Source organism: Aristolochia californica, unplaced genomic scaffold (genome assembly GCF_029961685.1).
Source record: "Aristolochia californica isolate CCGP_79_NKW_82.1479 unplaced genomic scaffold, dmAriCali1.0.hap1 SCAF_2, whole genome shotgun sequence".
In the NCBI taxonomy this organism is placed as follows: Eukaryota; Viridiplantae; Streptophyta; class Magnoliopsida; order Piperales; family Aristolochiaceae; genus Aristolochia; species Aristolochia californica.
Genome location: NW_027181881.1, coordinates 76,200 through 98,925, shown reverse-complemented (window position 1 = coordinate 98,925; position 22,726 = coordinate 76,200). Strand labels below are relative to the sequence as shown.

The window sequence follows — 22,726 nt, the reverse complement described above, 5'->3', positions numbered from 1 at the left end:
ATTCTAAAGCGATGAGAAATACATTGACAATTTGATACCTTATATACATTATATTACAATTGTGTTGCATGTTAGGAGGGGGGTAGTCTACATGACTCAAGACATGAACTTTAGGCGCATTACTCAGTTCATGTTCTGATGTAGGGAGCGCCAAACTTCATGTCATGTACATGATTATCCATGACTCAAGAGTTTTATGTCCCAAGAGCAAATGGCAGAAAGTGTTTTCCGCCCGATTTTGAGAATCATGTACATGACACTATCGGGGGACTCTCTCTGCCGCACACCCTCGCTCATTTTCTACCATTTCATTCCCGCAACCCTCTCTCGTTCTCTGCTCCCTCTCTCATCTCCACCGTCCTTCTCCGGTCTCCCTCTCTACGACGTCCATCTCTCGCTGCGAACGTCCTTTCGGTGACCTTCTCTCCATCTCGGACTCGCTCTCCCTCTGAACCTCTTGCTCGCTTCTCCCTCTCTCCTATCCCTCTCGGCCTCCCTCTCTTCTCCCTTTTGGCATCTCACTCCCTTCTCTCTCTGTCTCTCGCTATTATCTTTTCCCCCAAAATACCTTCCGATTTCTTACGATTTCCCCTATGTCGATTTCGGTTTTCTTCGATTTTGACATTTGGGCTTCGATTTCTTAATTTCTACTTCGATTTCTTAATTTCTACTTCGATTCGGCATCGATTTTCCCATTCGGTTTTGATTTCAGCCATCGACTTTGGTTTTTTCCAAATTTCAAAAGGTTTGACTAAACCCTAATTTTTTTTCTGATTAAATGAGTGTTGTATTTGATTTAATTTTAGTTTCACTGCCCAATTTGGGTTATTTGTGCATAATTGTGGGATTTAGTGTTACGATTTAGGGTCTAATTTGTTTTATTAGGGTTAGGGTTTAGTGTTTTTAGGGTTTGGTGCTCTGTATTTAGGGGTTAAGGATTTCTGGTATTGTTAGGATTTAGGTTATGGAATTAGGGTTTAGGTTTTTTTCAATTTTTTTCTGTTAAGGTTTATTGGGTGATAGGGTTTAGGGTTTAAGGTTTGGGGCTTTTAGGATTTTTAAAATCTTAGGGTTTAGGGTATAGGGTTTAGGAGGTATTGGGGGTATGGGGTCTCGGGTATAGGGTTTAGGAGGTTTTGGGGGTATGGGGTCTCGGGTATAGGGTTTAGGAGGTTTTGAGAGTATGGGGTCTAGGGTTAGGGTTTAGGGTAATGGTTGTCTATTAAAGTTTTTTCCATGAGGACAATATCAGATTTAGATTGAAAATAGCTGCAAAACAACAACCAAGTGGCCGATCATATGACTTTTGGAGCTTTGAAGAAGACAACAAAAAGCTCGATCTTTTAGTCGATCTTTTAATATATATGGAACAAGTTGCCCAACGGACGATACAGACAGCGATGGTCTTGTCGAAGAGGATACCCAAGTAACAAGCTTTCAGAGGCAGCATGCATTAGAATCCACAAGAGCCGCACAATTTCGAGATGACATAGCGACTTGCATGTGGAATGATAACGGATGATTGTATCTTTTATTGTTTTTGAACATGTGTTGTTTTTATGTACTAAACTTGTAATTTGATAATTTTAATACTAATCACGAACTGGTTATTACAATAAAACTTTATTACATTAGTAATAAAGTTGTATATTTATTTATATATTATATTTATTAAAATTTATTACTATATTAAACAAGATATTTAAGTTTGGTAAATAAAATATAGTTACGATATGCATTTGATCAATTGATTAATTTCAATTTTGTGGAAATATATTATTAATTAATACTACGCCATATTATGTTTGTAATAAAATAATTCTTTATTTACTCATTATATTTATTTTTTATTTATTGTATTATATTAGTGATTTAATAGTGGTAATATTACATACAAATATATAGTGTATTAAAGTTATGATTAGATCAAATTTTCCTCTTAAATCATTCATTTTAGGCTATAGTATATCATATGTTATTAATAAATTAATAGCTAAACATATTACTTTCATTTTTGTTATTTATAACGTAATTTATTTATTACTTGTAATTAATCATGTGTGTATTTTATTGGCTCACGTAATTGCCAATAACATATCTAACTCAATTAATAAATATATTAATATATTTTTAATTATAGATTAAATAAGTTATTTGTATAGTAATAATGATTGTTTTACCTAATTTGGGGTTCGAGGATTATGTTGTAATTATAAGTATACTGTACAGGTTTAGGGATTCTCTTGTTTTTTATGTTTTTCTAATGAGTGGTTCGAGGATTATGTTGTAATTATAAGTATACTGTACAGGTTTAGGGATTCTCTTGTTTTTTATGTTTTTCTAATGAGTGGGCACTATTCATTGGAAACTGTTTTCCTGAACATGAAGGCGTCAACACTAACACCAAGTGCGAAGATGATCTTCATATACATAACTGACATGATCTTCATGTTGGACATGAACTTGAACTTCAAAAATCCATTTGGGGGACTAACCCCCCCATAGTATAATACAAAGAGTTTGGAAGATTACACTATTCTTTCGGGTTTTATAGACGATCCATGACAAAAGGAAACAAATCATAAGTAATCCATAAAGCTTCTCTTTGACAACTCATGCTACCATAAAACGGATCTTTCCTTATTCTGTTTAACAACTCGCATTAATATATACGTTGTAAATCAAAGAGAAATTCATTCAAAAATAAAAAGATTTTCTGTTTTATCATGGTATTAGAACGGGTTAATAACCCAACATTCTAATCATCGTTCTTACTCTGACAAAAAGGCATTATTGATTCCTGAAAGTATATCAATTCTGCCAAGAAGAAGTTGAAGCCCAACATCTTACAACACGACAAGAAGAAGCTGGAGCCCAACACATGTGATCCCGATGTTGCAGAATCATCCTCACCTACACCAAGGTGCGTTCAACCTTAGATTTGTTGTGAATGTGTGCTTGACTAGTAGACTGCTCCTGAGACAGCAAAATGTGCATCTAGATTGATCACCAACACATCTCGGGGGTTGTTTACGTGAAATGTAGGCAAATTTTTTTGAGCCAAAGTAGTTGATATTCATTTACGGTGAGGGAGCAATATTAGCCGCCAATTCGATTGTGAGAACCTCTGCAAGTATTGAGACGACCGCCACAAGGTGCTCTAGCGGAGCTCCTTTCATACCAGAACCTTAAACTGGTCAGCTCTCAAACAAAAGGAACCGATGATCCTGAATGAACAAGTAAAGGAGCTTTTGCTTCTGTCTTATCCATCTTCTGACTCCTTGTTCTCGCCAAACAGGATTGCTTTCTAGGAAAATTGCATGACGTGTTACACACCCACTGGGGCTCTCTGCTTTTGCTTCAGTCGGGCCAGCTTCCTCATGAATGCGTTTGTTCAGTGTTGGTTGAACTTATTCTCCCTGTTGACGATACATACTTGACAAGCAATCGACGTCATTTGGTTCCAATTTTGGGTTATCTTCGGTAATGAACAAAGTGAGCGGCAGAGACCTCTATTCCCCTGACATATTCTCGACAGCAGACGTAATTAGAAAACACTTGGAATGACCCGATAACCAGCTATATTTATAGACTGAAACGGAAAGGCATAATTGGTATTTTCTTCAACATTGAGACTTGGTCATCCACACTAGTAAGCGACACTTCCTCTACCCTTTTTTTTTTAATATATTTCTCTGTTTTACTAACCAAGAGATTAGAGCTCAAAGGTTAATTTATTCAATTCATATCCCGGCCTTAAAAAAAAGGAGGGAGGGAAGGAAGAGAACAAAAAAATGAGCATAGACTCTATCTTGGAAGACTTGACGACAAGAATGATGCAAGTCTTGACTCAAACATAAATTCCTCCACCAAGATTTGAATATTATGCTCCACAAATCACTGTCAAGTCGGATGGAACTAATTATGCCTTATGGTCACAAATTGTTGAGATGTATATTTCTTGCAAAGACAAATTGAGATATATTAATAGATAATTTCGACAACGTCAACCGATAGACCCAAATTATCAAAAATGGAGAACCGAAAATGTAATTGCGAAGCGGTGGTTGAGCAACTCAATGGACCCATCCCTAATTAGCAATTTTATTTTGGTTTCCAACTGAAAAAATGGTATGAGATTCTATTACCATAACCTTTTACGATGGCATCGACACGTCCTAAGTATATGATTTAAAAATACGGGTGACTAGAATGAGGCAAGCAGGAGGGTTCTATTGAAAAATATTATAATGATCTATAAGGCTTATGGTGGGAAATTTATTTTCATCTACCTAACCCGATGGAGTGTGAGATCGATATATCAAAATATAATTCCATCTTACAAGAAGTTAAAGTCTATACTTTTCTTGATGGGTTGGATGATCAACTAGGTAAGATGCAACATGGTGTGTTACAATTGCAACCATTTCCTATGGTGGAACAAGTCTATGCTCACGTAAGAAGAGAAGATATGAGACAAGCGGTCATGATAACAAAAACCGTAAACACACCTGGTATTGTTGTGGTTTTTAAATGAATCGAGATGGGACAACAACAATCAATCTTCCCTGCTAGATATCATCTTTTATAGGGAATGGAAATTTGAATATGACTTCCAGGCGAAAAGGATAATCGAAAGGAGGATGTATTCATTTTGGAAAAATGAAGCATTCTAGTGAAACTTGTTTAAGTTACATGGGTATCCATAATGGTGGAACAAACTCAAGGTTCAAAAACAATGTGCAGTACTTCCAATGAAGGCTTCAGATGGGTTGCTGTAGTGAACGCATAACCTCAAATATCTTTTATCTCACAAATGGAATTGTCAAAAGATACTCTTGATGACCAAGGTAATTGTGGGTATGTATTACTTAGTTCTAAATAGAATAGTTATAATGGCTGGATGATTGACTCAGGTGCAACCGACCACATGATGTTTTATCCAAATGATCTTATCAAGGTTACACAACCAAGGCAGACTAGCATTGTAAATGGTAATGGAGTTATATATCCTATTACAAAAGTTGGAATTGTTGTTTTATCACCATCACTCTCCTTATCTAATACCTTGCTAGTTCCATCTCTCTCAAATAAATTAATGTTAGTTGGTTAAGCTACTAAGGAATTAAATTGTATTGCACTAATCTACCCCACATTTTGTTTTCTTCAGGATATTCTCTCCAAGGAGATCATTGGGCATGGTACTAAGATGGGGGACTATGTGGATGATTTAGCTCTAGTAAAGCGTAAAATATGGAACATGCAACCAATGTCAAGGAGCAACAGATTTGGCTATGTCGTCGTCGTCTGGGGGCATCCATGGAACACCTTTTTCCAAATTTATTTTCAGAGTTACATGAATCAGACTTTAAATGCCATACTTGCATTTTGGCCAAAATTCATTATGTACCTTATCCGATAAGCTTGCATAAAAGTGCAATTCCTTTTACCTTAATTGACTATGATGTTTGGGGCCCTTCTCCAATGCCCACCCTTTCTAGCGTTCGATGGTTTATTTCATTTGCAGATAATTGCACTTGAATGACTTGGTTGTACCTATTGAAACATAAAGACAATGTTTTTTTTGTGTCTTTCAATCATTTCATGCAATGGTTCAAACAAAAGTTTTCATTTAAAATTCAGATTCTCTGATCTCGTGATATCGAAAAACATATCAGTCATGAATTCCAAGCTTATTTTCAAACTCATGATCTTTTACATGAAACTTCATGTGCCCATACGCCACAACAAAATAGAGTTGTTGAACGAACTTGTTAAATTGAATGTCATTGAAAGTGTTAAATTTTAAGACCCCACTACAGGTTCTTTCCAACCATGTTTTTTACCTACTATTTTGGTATTCCTCTATGAACTTTTGGATATGTGGCATTTGTACATCTTCATAAAAATTAGTGCACTAAAATTGATCTATGTGTAGTGTGCTATATTTTTCTACAACATGGCAGACACACAAAGGGGTATCGACGTTTACAACCCTGTCAGTAAGTGCTCCTATGTAACTATGGAAGTTACCTTCTTGGAATTAGAGATATTTTTTGCTTCACTGATAATAGCATATCCTCTTCAGGTGGATATAAAAAGTGAAGAACACATTTGGCGAAAGTGGCAAGGGTTTGAAAACACTTTGATGAGTGAATAAAGGTTGCCATTAATTAATGTGGAAGAAAGAACTAAAGGTATAAGTATTCTTCAAGGATCTGAATGTGAACCCCCTCACTCTTTTGTTCCTACAGACCTAGATCAATCTCTTGAGAGTATTCTTGAGGTAAGCTCTCCTAGTATACTTTATTTTGTTGATAACTTAGATACTTCTGTTTGTTATAATTTACGTTTCAGACATAATTGTAATTTTTATATATAAGAGTGACTTTATTATGCACACTATTATATGAATTTTAATGTGCTTAGACATTATGAACTTCTTGTAATGTTTTTTAAAATATTTTATTTATTTATTTAATAAAATTACTATTATTTTATATAATTACCCATTAATTTTTTTACTTGAATAATAACCGGGTAAATAAACGAAATCATAATAACTTAAAAAATAACCAAATGGAAGGATATAAAATATTAGAATAGTAATCAAAATAGTATATAGAATAAATTATCCTATTTCAACCATAAATTATTTACACACCTAAAGCCTAAAGGTGTGGTAAAGGGTGTAGAAGTGGGAGGATGGTGGGAGACTCAGAGGACTAAGGAGTGGGTGAAAGATGGGTAGAATGTTCGACTACCAAGGAACTGGTACGAAGAACTTATAGGAAAATCGACTCCATGCCAAAGTATCTGTATTCCTACAAGAAAAAAATGAATGTGGACACAAGTTGTGAGCTCCTGGTATTTGCATTTTGCTGATTAGGTGCTCTTTTGATTAGATTTGGGTGTTTCAGAAAAAGAACAAGTACGGGTTTTTAATTCTTTCGTGGGCACATAGGAAATTTAAAACGACGAAATTGATCTTTTGCAACTTGTCATTACTGGTCGGTAAGATCTGATGAAGAGTCGAGGCTTAGAAAATCCGTAAGAAATAAATAAACGGACTCCAGAGTGTTCACAGCTGGGCTTGGTGGCTGGCCGTGGGCTGGGCGCCTCTGCCGGATAGCAATCGTGACTCTGGGACTATACGTTACTAGAAGAACAGAAAAAGCCAAACGCATGTCCTTCTCCTGTGTCAAATTTCAATTTTCATGGAATATGGAGGATAGTGGTTACCGTTTGAAAGAAAAAAGTTAAATCATATCAAAGTAAAACACGGACAATTAGCGTCAACAAAATTAAAGAAATAAAAAAGGGACAAGCCCAGCCGCCGCCTTCTCCTTTTCTCCGGTGTGCTATCTAATCCAATGTTGACCCCTCACTCGTCACCTTGTCCGTTCTCCTCTTCCTTCGCTTCAGTCTTTCCTCCTATCTTAGGTCTCATTGTACTAAGACATGCATTGTAGGTATACTACAAACCCTAGACTGTTCCATTCATTGATCTTCGCAGCTTTGTCGTTTTTTTTTCCTTTTATTATACCAATAATCTTCTCCTTTTATTCCTCTCTTTAGTCAATTCCTGCGTGGGTTTTAATAGCAGGACGATTTCCTCTGTAGACCCCTGCTTTTCTTTCATACGTTTTAGGATTTCTGTAATCGCTTTAATTCCAACCCTCTATACTTCTCGCGTGATGGTTGGATGCACTATTCTATGCTTCAAAGGCAGGGAGAGGAGTTTTGAGGGTTGAATACATCCCAGGTAGATTTCAGGTCACTTATCCCTCTTTTTACTTGCAAGTCAGGCGTTTTACATTGCAAATTCTGGAGCTGTTACATTTTGACTGCAGTTTCTCCTTTTTGTCAGACAGTCCCTACTCCAAACACTCCTGTGCATGGTGAGAATCAAATGGCGCCAGTTTACTTCATCATCATTGCCTTTCCCTGTATGGTCGGGGCAATTATTCTTGCCATCATGCACATATACAGACATCTTTTAAATTATACAGAACCTACCTATCAGCGTTACATAGTTCGGATAATTTTCATGGTCCCGGTACGCAGCTTCTTTCCACTTTAGTTTTTTATTTTTTCTTTGCATTTTACTTTTTTATCATGTCAAGATTCTTTGTGACATGCTTGAGTGACTGTTGATGCATGTCAATTCTACGGGAAAGTTCAGACTATGAGATAATCCTGTGTTATTTGGTTTGCGTAGACGTGCTTATTGTTCTACATTAATTTTTATCTGAACATAGGCTGCTTAGTTATCTCAGTAATCGACACTGTGGGAGCCTATGTATATCCTGATGAATTTTCTGTGGAGATGTGTCAATTTTTTATTTTTTTTTGGATCAACGAGTACTTTATTAAAGCTTAGTATGGAGAAAAAACAATCATAGCAGATCTGCAACTAAATAGCAAACAACAAGCAAATCAAAACTGCTGCATTAAAAAAATCAAGAAGAAAAAAACAGCATTGTACCAGGGTAGATTCCAGCTATCTCACTAGGAAGAGTTGTTGCTCAGCCTCTCTCTAGCGAGACTGCCTGTAAGATTATTGTCAATTTGGGGTTATGAGACCAAGAGACTTGCAGGCCAGAACTCAATATCTTGAATCAGCACAATAATAGTCTGGAGATGCCATAGGCCATGGGGAGTCTAGGCATGTGAACACTAATTGATCACTACCATTTAGTTGCCTCAACTTCATGGGAGCCTGTGAACTTCTCCTTGTGGATTCTCAGCCTCCAAAGAAGTGACCATCAGTTCAGCCTCCATGTTTTCTGCGACGCCCAGAAGACTCAAGTAAGAGAGGAGGATAGTTCCATCATCTTAAAGAAACCGTAGGTCGATGGAACTGGATTTCATTTAACTCCTATCAAAATTAAGTTTGAAGTTTGATTGAGCTAGCTTCTGAGAGGGACCCAAGGAGAGTATGAGAGTGGTGATATGAGTATATGCCACTTATCTCTAGTTTCCTTATTTTTAGGCACTTAGGGAGTCCTGGAATTCTTTCCATCAACCTACCCACAAAACAATTTGGTGCAGAGCTTTTTTCTGAAATACTGCCGAGGGAGGAAGCCTTATTGGGTAATACTCATTAATTCATCTCTTTTTATGTGCTCCAAGGAACCACCATTAAGGATGCCCATTAAAACTTTCCTGGTCAAGTAAAGGCCATCAATGATTTTCTGAATGAAATCTTCAAAGAAGGCTGTGAAACACAACCTAATACCAAACTTTGAGAATGGAACTCCAAAATTAATGGGAGAGGCCATTTAGGAATGGTCAATAGTTTCATCTTCAGCATCACAAAGCTTGCACAATTTACTGGCAAAGTGCATACCTCTTCTTTTAATATAATCAATGGTTAGGATTTCATTCTTAACTGTACATCTATTGAAAAAACTCAAGGTAGGGGGTCTTAAGCTTCCATTTGAGGGAGAAATGATGCCACAGTTGGAAGCTTAAGTATAAAAAGATGGTATATTGTTCTTTTTCAAAAAAAGAAAAGAAAAGAAAAGAGATAGCATAGTGTGAGGGCACATTGAATGTACCATGCATGTCCCGTTTCATTACAATTTTTATATGCCCCTAGTCTGGAATGTAAAGGCCTTCAAAAAGCAGAGTCATTAAGAGTGCCTCTTAATCATTTAAACTTCTTAGGCTCACGTCCCAACATCACTTGCCAGTCATCTGGCAAAAATCTAATCTCAAAGCCCTTTCCAGAGGATGCCATCCTTGTATCTCTAATAAAACTGCAGATGCTTTGCTACAAAGGCAATGCTCTTTGGACACAAGTATGCGCGGGATGTCAATCATTTACAAGTAGATGCTATTTTTTATTATGATAGGCCTCCAAACAGGGCTATCATCCACACCAAATGTCCAAAGCCAATTAGCAAGAAGTGCTTATCATAATCAGAGCAAGTGGTCAAGTTGGGCATTAAGCTTTGTCTTGGGCATTAAGTTTAACCCTCTTAATGCCCAAGCGCCCTTTTTTTTTTTTGTAAGGAAAAGCTTTTTTCCAGTTAACAAGGTGATAACTAAGTGTGTTGGAAGCATCGTGCCAATGGTATCGTCTTTCCAAAGCTTCATTTCTATTAAGTACTTCTATGGGATGGAGGAAGGAGAGAAAATGAATATGAAGGTTTTAAAGACTGGACTTGAGTTAGGAGATGTGCCTGGCTTTATCTAGAAGTTTACCATTCTCGGGGGAGAGTCGCCTTTCATCTTCTCCAGGATGGAATTCCCAAGGTCTTGACTGGAACAGTGGTAAAAGCAGCAAACCAAGGTATATGGTTGGAAGACGCTCAATGTGAAAAACCTAGAAGAAATGAACAACAAAGCAAAGTCAAAGGTCAAAATGGAAGGGCTGGCTTCATAGTGAAGTATTTTGGGGTGGCTCCTAGCCAATTCATCAACAATGTTGTTGGGACTTCTAAGGATGTTTAACGGTGTAATGTCCAGGTTCATTTAAAAAAAAAAGGATCCTGGGGGGCTTTTGTTCTCATTGGCACAGCTGATGACAATAGCAGTGCCACCTTCCATGAGAAGTGTAGAGAGACCATTGGCATAGAGTCTAAGATCCTGAAGCCATAGTGTCAAACTAATCAAAAGGTATGGAGAATACAAGGAGGATATTACCTCAGGAGTCTCTGAATATGCCTCTTTCTTTAGCACGGCCCGAATTGCCCTAGGAGTTGCTGGTGAAATTTAATGGACCTCGGGAGAGAGACATATGCTAATAGTGTGGGGCTAGTGCGATTGACATGATTTGTAGCTTAAAAAGAGTTTTTGCCAACTTAAACTTTTGGTTCCAAAATTATCTCAAATTAAGCAAGAAGTGTCTTCAACTTGATAACTTGCTCTGTGTTAAAGTAATTCCAAAATGATTCCTTGCAAAAGCAAATTGTGTCATGGACAAATTGTATAGTAGGGATATCGAGGTAGGGTCAATCAGATATTGTGCTTAGCTTGCCCGGCTGTTGTCAACCATGGAAACTGTGTGTAGCTTAGCCAGCAATGTTCAAAAGAAGGGGGAAAGTGGGTCACCTTGGTGGAGACTTTTGGAGTTCTGTGAGGGTGGGCAGGATTTGGGTATTAACCAGCTCTAACTAAAGCATTTCTAGCAGGAGTTAACTTATATTCTCAGCATTTCAGCAACCCAATGATTATTGAAGAAAAATCTTCTCTAGCAATAAAATGGTTTCATGGAGACTCTTCTCTCCAATGGAAGATAAGGCACATACTTGATGAAGTTAAGTCAATTTGTTTCCTACATCAGATATCTTGGTAGCACGTTTTGCAGGCTGCAGGCAGCTCTTCAGATGTGTTAGCTAAGGGTGGTGTCTCTTGCCCTGCTCCTGTGTTTGGGGTCTCCATCCCCTTTCTCTTGTTGTTCGGGGTTAGCTCCCCCTTTTTTGTTTCTTTTGGTTCTTTCTTTTAATAAAATCACCTTTTATAAAAAAAAGGATTTACTCCCTCCTTGTGCCTTAAAATTGATTTTATTAATAAATCTTTTTCAAGTTCAAAAAAGAAAAAAAACTCTTTTGTGGTAATTACCTGTTTGTTGTTACATTGTTTTATCTGGTTCTCGACTGTTTGGATCTCCGGCAGTGTTGCTATATCAGTACTTTCTAGGAAGTTCCTATCAACAACATCAGCTTTATCTGTCTATTTTAAGTAGGATGTGTTAGGAAGGTGGGCAGAAGAAAATAAACATCATTGCGTACATTGGATAAGATGTGCAGGGGTTTGTTGTTCTTGAGGACACCACTTGTTGAACTATCTTGTTGAATTTCTTTCAACTTTCTGGTTTCATTTTCAACATGCAAGTATTGTTGCTGGTGTTGTATATGTTTTAGTCAGAGAAACTTGCTTGCAGAAGTTTGGAATACACACATGACTTGCTGAGTCATGTGCCTGATCTACTACTGAGGAATTTGGACATATGAATCTATATGTATATGGATTTATTTTCTTCTGTGTGTTTTTAAGTGATACTTTTTTTTCTTAACATCCTTACTTTTGTCCTTCTATTTGAGATATTTGTACTGTTTCTTTAGTTGGTTATTTTATGCTTGTATGTAATGAGAACTCGTTCTAACTTGTTGATATGACTTTCTTCACAGGTTTACGCCCTGATGTCTTTCCTTTCTCTTGTCTTAAATGAAAGCTCAATCTATTTCAATTCAATTAGAGAAGTGTAAGTTTGTTGCATTTCCATGTCTTCTATCAGAAATAACAGCTCTCTGCTTGAATTTCATTTCAAGGGGTGAGCAAATTCAACTTCAATTGATCATTTATCACAGTTGTAATATGTTTGTTCAAAAATGTCTATCAGGTTTTCAATGTTTTTTTTTTTTTCTTAAGATTTACTTGGGATGTGTAAGTTTTTTTGCTGTTGGTGTCTTCATGTTGCTTGTCTCTCTTGTGCCCATGGAGAGATGTAGGGATTACTACCACCAAGTCTCTAAGATAGAAAACTATCTGATCGGATCACGTGCAGGACTATTGTTTTCTTGAGGCATGGTTTGAGCTTTCATAAATATGTACTGCATTGAAAATATGAAATTGAATGACTCATCATAGGTAGAGGGCTTAGTACATATTTGGTGGATTTAAAGCTGATTACCATTGGGGTTACTATTTTTTTTGTATTTGTAGTCCAGCACAACTGGAATCTTTTGGGGCTATTCACTCTAGATCTATGTGTTATAGCATTAGGTAAATAAAGAAATTTGTAGTAAACATGATAGTTCCACATGTTTTAATTAAAAAATGTCATAAAGTAAAAAAAACTTTTACAATATCCTTTGTTAGTATAGTTTTTGGGAGAAGGTGAGAATTTATTGTTCTTGAACTTTTTGCCATCCCAAGATGTCTTCTCTTGGGTTTTCACTGTCTCAGGATGTCTTGAGCATAAGATTGTATAACGTCATTTTCTATAGGGTATGTTGACAACGGCTAGCCAATACACCCAAAAGACCGATCTGTTATGTGCAGAAAGCTACCGCCTACAAGAGTGGACGGAACCACTCTGACACCCACCCTCCCATGACAGCGGCTAGCCAATACACCCAACAGACCGATCTGTTAGGTGCGGAAAGCTACCGCCTACAAGAGTGGACGAAACCACTCTGGTACCCACCCCGCCCATTCTCTACCGCCTCTCACGGGATTCAAACGCGGGACGTGGCCTGCCCAACTCTGATACCATGACAGCGGCTAGCCAATACACCCAAAAGACCAATCTGTTAAGTGCGGAAAGCTACCACCTACAAGAGTGGACGGAACCACTCTGACATATGTAGCTTCTTGCCCCCTGAAAATCTCAGACGACTTGGCAAGGTCACCCCTAGGTGTTGCAAGTGGGATAATCTTTGATATGAAGTTTCAAAGGCTTTGTTGATAAGTTGCTTTCAAAGGCTTTTGTTAATAAGTTGCTTCATGACAACAAATAGGTTCCTAGTTTGGCTCAGCCGTTTCTCTCTATTTTTCTGCCCATAAGTTGTAAGTACTTTTTTTTTTTTTAAATGATGCTGAATTTTATTAAGAGGGAGCTCAAACGAGCATATTACAAGGGGGGAAGCCTTCCCAAACAATGTGAGATTGCTGGGAGGGTCCGAATTTTGCCAATTTATTAGCCAAATAATTGGCTAGGAACGAGGTTCTAATTACAATGAATGGATGACACAATGTTAGCAATACAATCAGTGGTTGGCCAGTGCCGCCAAGAGGGGAGCTATCTTTTGAACACCAGTTGATGACAGTCTTTGAGTCTCCTTCGATAAGCAGCTTGCCATGGAGACGCTCTTTGAAGATTTGGAGGCCGAATAGAAGAGCACTCACTTTAGTAGTATTTGAGTCAACAATACCCACCGGCCTAGCATAGGATAAAATAGGGTCTCCACTGCTGTCTGTGAAAACACCACTAGCTCCAGCCGGCCCAAGACAGCCTAGAGCACTGCCATCAAAATTGAGTTTGATGTAGTTGCAAGGGGGAGGATCCCAGGTGGCCATAACAAATTCCTGCAGGGGCCCGCCATATGCACGATCAAACCCCAGTTTTTTCGAAGGGAAACACCCGATAGAGAGGCAAACTCCTTCCTAGTATGTAACCAACTCGAGATAAGGCCCACTGCCTAAGAAGCTGTATTATCCGGGGTGTTAGCTTTGGAGTTGAATATTCGATTATTTCATTCGAGCCATAGGCACCATGGGACATGCACAAGGCATGCCAAGAGAATTATCTTGCCCAACCTAGGAAGGCGGATCCCCATAACTATCTCATAGGTGCCAAAAAGGTCCTGATGAAGCCCCATTTGGAGTCCAATCTTCTGAAATATCTTCATTCAGACTTGCCAAGAAAAATCACAATGTAAGAGAACATGCTGGACTGTCTCGTTGCACACACGACAAAGGGGACAAGTACGATCGGGGGCTGTGTAGCCTCTTTTATGGAGGTTGTCAGAGGTGAGAATCTGTTCCCTGATGGCCGTCCACACGAAGAATTTGATTTTATTAGGCGCTGAGAGCTTTTGTGCTAGGTTTGCCTTGTGCTCATGCATGCTGTAATCTTGCTTTCTAATATGAGAGTAGGCGGATGCAACTGTGAATCGGCCGTTAATGCTGGGTTTCCATGTCAGTTTATCAACTACATGCTCACGAATAGTAATGCTGCTGAGTCTAGAGAGGAGAGAGCAAAAAGCCAAAGTTTCCTCATCATTTAATCCCCGGCGAAACGTGAGAATCCATTTGCGATCTCGTCAAGAATCAGCCACTGAGCAAGAGAGGTCCCTCGCCACCCTAAAGAGCTTCGTGAAATCCTCGGAGAGGGGGTGGGGGCCGCACCATTCATCCGACCAAAAGAGTGGGTCCTTCCATTGCCTGTGTGAAAGGAAGTTGCATCTCTGAAAATTGGGAGGAGCTTTTGAATTGATTTCCATATCGGGGATACTAGGCGAGTAGCACTATTCTCCCTCCACCAGGCACCCGAAGGTTGAAGATAGAACCTAACCATATCTCCCCATAGGCTGTTGTGCTTGATGTTGAAGTTTCAGATCCATTTGAGCATAAGGGCATTGTTCATCTCCTTCATAGGCCGGATGCCTAAGCCACCCCGATTGCGGGGCCTGCAACTATCCTTCCAACTCACCAAATGATATCTGAAGGTGTCATTTGATCCTTTGCAAAGAAAACGCCGACAAATGGCATCAATCTACAACTAATAGAGGCCGGACAGTGCATGAAGGATAATAAATAGTTTGGCAGTCTTACCAAACAAGACTTGAGGAGAGTGAGTTGCCCTGCAGTAGATAAAAGCTTGCCCCTCCAAGTAGTTAGTCTCTTTTCAAATTTCTCAATAAGGGAGGACCAAAGCGTCGCTGAAGGCCGTAAGTCAAAGATTGGGAATCCAAGATATGTAATTGGCAAATTTCCCACTGAAGCACAAATAGTCAGCCATACCCCAAAGCACAGATGAGTCGATATGATAGCCTAGGAGGGTGGTTTTCTTCCAGTTAATGTTCTGACCAGAAGCCAATTCAAATAGTCCCAATACAAAACGCAGTTTTCGGATCTAATCCATAGTACCAACCCTAAAACAAATAGTATCGTTTGCAAATTGAAGGATCGACACATCAAAGGCTGCACAGTCCATCGTGGGGAGGAGCCAACCCACGTTCTTGGCTGAATGGATCAAAGATGATAGATATTCTGCTACCACATTGAAGAGCAAAGGTGCAATGGGGTCTCCTTGCCTGATTCCTCTAGATCCCTTAAAATACCTGTAGGCTGTTTTGTTGAGAAGAACGAAGTAGGTTGCAGAGGAGATGCAACTTTGAATCCAGAAGTGCCATTTTTCCCTGAATCCCATCTCTTCCCCAAGAGAGTGTCCAAAAGCTTCCAATAAAATTTGTCAAAGGCTTTCTTGAAATCAAGCTTTAGGATGAATCTGGGGAGCTTTAAAGCCTTAAAATGGTGGATGAGCTTGTGACATGCCATGGCCGAATCTAATATATTCCTTCATTTGATAAAAACGCTCTGGCCATGATGAATGACAATAGGGAGAACCGCCCTGAGGCGATTGGCAAGGAGGCGCACAAGCACCTTGTAGGCACTGGTGGTGAGACTGATCGATCGGAAGTCAGATGGAAGTTCTGCCCCTTCTTTTTTAGGAATGAGGACAATAATCGAAGCTCTGATGCTCCTAAATCTGATGCCATGTTGATAGAATGAGTGGACCATGCAGACAATGTCGTCTCTAATGAAGGGACAACATCAGTGATAGAATTCCCCGTTGAAACCATCCGGGCCCGGAGCGCGATCCAAAGGAAGACCTAGTGTTGCTTTTTCAATTTCCTTACTGGAGAAAGGGAGCTCAATGAGACTAGCTGCAGTCGAAGGAATGACTTGGAAATGATCTCTTTCAAAGAACGGGTGAACTGGCTGGCAATCAGAATATAAATTTGCAGAAAAGTTCACCAGTGAGTCTGAAATAAAGGATCAATCCGAGGTAATCTTACCATTGACGTTGAGCGTGGTGATGCGCTTCGGTCTTCTCTGTGCAGAGGCGACTGTATGGAAGAATTTAGTATTGGCATCCCCATCAGCGAGCCACTTAAATCTTGCACGTTGCTTCCAATGCAATAGCTCACTATGAGCGAAGGACTGCATTTGCCCTTGGAGAGCATATCTCTAGGTTACTTCCGAGGAAGAGAGGCTTCTAGATTCCTCCTCAGAGTCAAGAGTGGCAATCTGAGAAAGGACAGAGGCTCTCTCGGCTGAGGAAGAGGCCTTTCTTGCAGAGGCCTAGTATCGTAGCAACGGCTTCATCATCTTGAGCTTGGCTGGGAAAGTCCACCCGCTCGGGCCAGCCACGACCATTCTCTCCCAGAAGGAATGGATAGAGGGGTCAAAAGAGGGGTCCGCCATCCAAACATTGTTGATTCTGAAAGGGAATAGTGAGTGTGTGTGTGAGGGGGGGGGGGTGTTTGGGTTGGGCAACTGCTGAAGTGGGTATCAACCATAATCGGCTAGTGATTGGAAACGATCCTATTGAGAACTTTGCCGGCAGCATTGTTGAATAACTGGAGCTAGTCATTGTTGGCTAAGAAGCGGTCAAGCTTGGAGAGGACGGGGGGCTATCTGCTATTTGACCAAGTGAAGGTCTTCCCAGATAGGATAATCTCATCAAGATCCCAGCTGCCAATAAAGTCTGCAAATAGCCTCATGGAGGTAGTGATTCTTCGGGAGGGCGGGGATTTCTCATTGCAGAAGCGGGGAACATTGAAAGCACCCGTAAGTATCAGAGGAATGGGCCACCTCTGACAAGTCCTCGAAGGTCATGCCAGAAGAGATGTCGCTCATGCTGTCTGGTAGGACCATACACACCCACAAGGCATCGAGTGTTCCCCGATCCTTTGTCTCTCAACTTGGTTCCAAGGGAGTAAGTGCCACAACAACGATCGAGCACCTTAATGGTATTAGTGTACCATACCATCAGAATGCCGCCAGTCGATCCAATCGCATCCACAGAAATCCATCCAGGCTCCTTAAGAGGCCACAACTCACGGATATATCCAAGGGGCAGAGAAGCCGTCTTGGTTTCTTGAAGAATAACAACATTTGCCTTGGTAGAGGCAAGAAGGTCCCGGATTGAGGCACGACAACGCACAAATCCAATTCCACAAATATTCCAAGAGAGAATGATCATTGATCACTAGTCTTTTTCTTGAACTTCTCAGACAGGTGGTTATCTCCTCGGAGGGGCTCTGTGTAGACAGTGCCCATCACCTTGGCAAGTTCCACTATCTGGGCCCAGGTTTTTGGGTCAAATTTATGTTGTTCTGTGTGGAGAGCAGCCACATAATTCTGAGCTCTTTCACCCGGTTTTGGAAGGATGAAGTTCCATATCTTTGGGTTGCAGGGGTATCTAGTAGTAACACTGGGACCACCCTGGAGAAGCTGTCTTGGTTGACCTCTATTCCGGTGCTGGTAGGTGGCAAGCGGAGGAGGTGAAGGAATTTTGGGGTGGGAATTTCTCGGAGGTGAGGGAGGGGGAGAGTTCATTATCTGAGTGGTGGCTTGAGGGGTGTGAAGTCTGTGGGATAGATTCTTTGGGATAAAATCTGTGGTGGATTGAGATGGGCGGGTAGGTGGGTGGTATTGCAGGCTGAAGGGAGGGACTATCGAGGAGGCAATTGGAATCGCATCAGCTCCAGCTGTAAGACTGACTGGGTGAGGACGCATCTGCTAGGGAGAAGAGACCGGGATTGCTGCTCTCGATGTGTGGATAGGCTGTGGATAATCTCTAGATTCAGCTGCAGGACTCGAGGTCACATTTTTTAAGTCTTCCATATTTGCCAATTCAATGCGGATCCAGAATTGGGCATTATCCACCATAATGCATCGGAAGTAGTGTCCTTCGCAAGGACGAAAGAATTGATGAGGATCCGGGCCTCATCAAGGCGATGCCAGTGTTCAGTAAGAGGGTCCAGAGCAATTATGGCGCCAAACTCTGAGATGATGCTCGTGAGAACGTCATTGTGCCATAATTCCGCAGGGAGTCCGGTGATTGTAGCCCATTGCCCAAATTGACTAGAAGGAGTCGAGGGGAGCCATTCTGATATCCCAATGATGCCCAAGGGGGTGTGGGGTGTGAGAGCAAGGGCAGCAGACGACTCTTGTTGGGTTTCAAAATGAACAAGCCAGGATTGGGGGTTGAGGTAGGAAATTTTGGGCGTGTAGGGGAGGTGAAGCTCATCGGTCAGCCATTGAAGGATGTTGGTTTTGACGATACTGGGGGAGGTGTGGACGAGGATAGAGCGGGCCAGAGATTGTCGCCCTTTATGGAGCAAGTTGGGAGGGATTTGGATGTTTCTGAGTGAAGGTGTGTTGGGACATGATGGCCTGGAAAAAGGTTTTGAATGGTTGGGTTAGGGGATTTCGAAGGAAGGGGAGAGCTGATTGGAGGGAGAGGTGGGTTCAGGGGTTTTTTTTGTCTCTGGTGGGTTTCGAAAATAAGGGGGGGGGGAGTGTTGTTGCTGGAGTTGGGAGCTCCCCCTGTTGAAGTTGGCGCCTGAGAGAGGCTCCGGATGGCTTCTGCAAACTCCTTCCAGCCGAATCCCGAGTTGGTGGCCTTGGGAATATAGATCCTGGCAAGCACTGTTGGGCCATGGCGATGAACGACATGACACTCTTCGTCCCCGAAAGGAGCTCTCTGACAGGAAGAAAATCGAATCGCGTGTCCAAAGTTCACGGGTTCAATTGGCTTCGTTTCTGACTCGTTGGAATTGAAGAACGTAGCATGAAATGACTTCCATTGGAACACAAATGAAGGACATCTTCGATCCGACAACAGAGGAGATGCGAATCACCTATTCGAATCTCTAGGCGACTATCTCCACTGTAACTTTGTTCTTTCCGTAACTGAAACGGAAAGGATGGTTCCTCTTCTTTCACCAGGAGATCGTTTTCCAGCTGGCGTCGAAACTTTCCGTAAGAGGTTTCAGAGACTCGTCGAAGGGGAGCTCCGAGTTTTTTGAGCGTCTAGAGTGACATTTTTCTCGCTCAGATCTTCTGTGTCTTCTTGGTGAGATGTCGTCTTTCCGTTGATCGGTGTCGGAGAAGGTGGATGTGTCCTTGCCGGAAATCCATCGTCGTGGGTTCCGGTCACCGGCCGTGGGGATGATGACCGGAGAAGGGTCCCGGCTCATTTTCAAAAATCGGCGCACGTTACACGTCGCTCAAGTGCGCATTACGCTCATAGCTTTCTCTCTCCTCTCACGATCGCTTTCCTCTCGCAAATCGCACCTGAAATCGCCTCATAAGTTGTAAGTAGTTAAATGCTCCAAACCCAGTATCTTAGCTAATTCAGAGTAGTTTCTTTTGATTTTGTGATTTCCTTCAAGTAAGTGCTTGAAGAATACATTGATGCTTCAGTTGCTAAGGTTTTAAGTTGTGTTCATCATATATTTTTCTATTGATGTTATGTATGTTTTATCATTGTACAGCATGGAGTTCTTTCTTGTAATGGTGGATTAAATTATGAACACTTTAAAGATTACATAGTTTTCATTGTCAGAAAACACATAGCATATGAGCTTAACCTGTACAGAGATTAGGATTTCCTTGGTTTACTGTGAAGTCTGGTGAAATCCTAGTGGATAGACATTCATGTGAAAGGAAATGCCACAAAAATGTCTGTTTCTGTTCCAGCCAGACAGCAGATTGCTTGCCTTCTTGCTGTGAGTTTGTTGTGGCGTATTAAGCTAATTATGTTTTAGAAAAGGCTAGGTTTCCTGATTGGAGTAGTTCTATTGGAAGGATTTAGGCCATGTTATTAATACTAGCACTGGATGATCTTGGATGTCTGATGTGATCTGGATATTCTTCTTTGGTACTGTTTCAGATACGAAGCTTGGGTCATCTATAATTTCCTGTCACTGTGCCTGGCCTGGGTGGGAGGTCCTGCTGCCGTTGTGTTAAGTTTAAGTGGCCGTGTGTTGAAGCCATCTTGGTGCCTTATGACTTGCTGCTTTCCTCCTATTCCTCTTGATGGGTCTGTCTCTCAATACATCAGTTAAATATTTTTGCCCTCTATATGATGTCTTTAATTTTCTGCATGTCACTAATTGTCTTGGAAATACCTCTGTACCTATGTATAATCTTGCTTATTATTAAACAACATTATTTCTTCGGTGCATGGTTGAGTAGGCGTTTTATAAGGCGGTGCAAGCAAGGGTGTCTGCAATTTGTGATTTTGAAACCAATCTTAGTTGCTGCTACATTTATGCTCTACGCCAAAGGGAAATATGAGGACGGAAATTTTAGTGCTAATCAAGCATATTTGTACTTCACAATCATCTATACAATCTCTTACTCCATGGCGCTCTACGCATTGGCCTTGTTCTATATGGCATGCAGAGATCTTCTTCGCCCGTTTAATCCAGTTCCAAAGTTTATCATGATAAAATCAGTTGTGTTTCTCACATACTGGCAGGTATCCTTAACTTCTTCGTGCTTGCATATTGATATGATTAAAGATGGTCTTGATATTAAATTTCAGTTGTATCCCACTGCTCCTGAACCTCGGCAAGGGGAGGTGGGAAAAAGAAATAAAAGAAATAAAAAATGGGCAACTTATATTCCTTGATCTGGTAGATAAGTGTTATGATCTGTTGGAGCTTTAAGAGTCCCGAATCCCTCTCTGTTTCTAAATATTATTCATTGACTTTGGAAATTCCTGTTTATTCTCATTCCAAGGGTGTCATAGTTTTTCTTGCGGCCAAGTCTGGATTCATAAGCAATGCTGAAGAGGCTGCTGAATTCCAAAATCTCATCATATGTGTGGAGATGCTAGTTGCTGCAGTAGGCCACTTGTATGCATTTCCATATAAAGAGTATGCAGGTGCAAACATTGGTGGTCGTGGTGGCTTCACCAGAAGTCTGGCCCATGCCTTTAAGTTCAACGACTTCTATCATGACACTGTCCATCAGGTAGGTGTTGATACTTGATTGCCATGACGTTATTATGTTTACTAGCCTATGAAGTCGGGAGTGTTTGTGTTTTGCGCTGTATTGTTTCTTGAGATGAGCTGACCCGCTGAAATCAATTTTATTCTGTGTGAATCTTGCAGTTTGCACCAACATATCATGATTATGTTCTTTATAATAGTAGTGAGGGTGATGAGGGAGCGACGAAGTACAGGTCTCGTACTTTTGTGCCAACTGGTCAGGAGATGGATGCCGTGAATAGAAACAAACATATGTTTGGGAGCAAGATTGATGATATACAAGTGTCCAGTGCTTCATCTTCTGAATCTAGCACGCCTCAGAGGGTCAGCACCACAACAGCACAGCATGGCACTGCCGTTTCAGAAGTGATGAAGTCTGCACTACTGATGGATGCTTCAGGTTCTCTTGCACAGCCATATGATCTGTCTCTGATCGACATGGATTTAACAAATTATCCATCAGAAGTAGCCCCGGTTAATGACCTCAGCAGTACACAATAACTTGTACAGAATCATCGTACTTTACCCTTTCAGCAGACCCAAGCCCTGGAAGTAGCAATTTTATTTGCATTTCTTATACATATAGTTTCAAGTAGCAATGCAACTGTTCTTGTATTAATATTGTTTATAGAGATTGCTCGAACTTGGTGTACGTCTGCTTTTTAACGATTGCTGGATTAAGCATGTATAATCTTTCCCTCGACAAAAAATCAGCAGACGAGGGAATGAGAATTACAGTGTTCTATAGAATTGAATTTGATAAGCTCAAAACTGCCTGGTGCATAACCTGTAATTCAATTCCCAAAAGCTTCTCTCAATACATTAACTTTCTGACTCATCATGCTAAAGTTCTTCATATCATACAGTAACTAGATAGCTTTCTCATGGTGCCCATGTAGCATTTAACTATCAAGCAGAGCACTCCAACAAACCGTGTTTTTCTTTGTAGGAGCAATCTCAAATGCCTTTACCTTTACATCTCTCAGCAGACCGCATTTTCATACATGCTCACCGGGCTGTTGTGCACGCATGGATCTGTCTCAACCACCCACTTTGACTAGTACTTGAGAGCGTAAAATGGGTTTTCTTCGTCCCGGAGCTCCCCATCTCCCTGCAGGCTTCAAGGGCGTCGTCGATGAGTCCTCCACCACAATAACCAGCAAGCCGACATGTCCAAGCGACAGTATTTGGACGAGTCA

The 22,726-nt window shown here is 40.6% G+C and overlaps 1 protein-coding gene across 3 annotated transcripts; it reads left to right on the top strand.

Moving 5' to 3' along the window:
- The first annotated feature begins 7,318 nt into the window (after nucleotides 1–7,318).
- LOC137956044 (uncharacterized) lies at nucleotides 7,319–22,179 on the top strand. Of its 3 annotated transcripts, none has more exons than XM_068803347.1 (7): nucleotides 7,319–7,765; nucleotides 7,875–8,059; nucleotides 12,141–12,214; nucleotides 20,423–20,572; nucleotides 20,728–21,013; nucleotides 21,277–21,510; nucleotides 21,651–22,179. In XM_068803347.1, exons 2-7 carry the CDS (start codon nucleotides 7,913–7,915, stop codon nucleotides 22,026–22,028), a joined length of 1,269 nt encoding a protein of 422 aa, XP_068659448.1. In that variant the 5' UTR covers nucleotides 7,319–7,765; nucleotides 7,875–7,912; the 3' UTR covers nucleotides 22,029–22,179. The 3 variants fall into 3 exon arrangements, with proteins under 3 accessions (XP_068659448.1, XP_068659447.1, XP_068659449.1); XM_068803346.1 differs by having other exon boundaries at nucleotides 7,871–8,059; XM_068803348.1 differs by having other exon boundaries at nucleotides 7,854–8,059.
- Nucleotides 22,180–22,726: the final 547 nt, after the last annotated feature.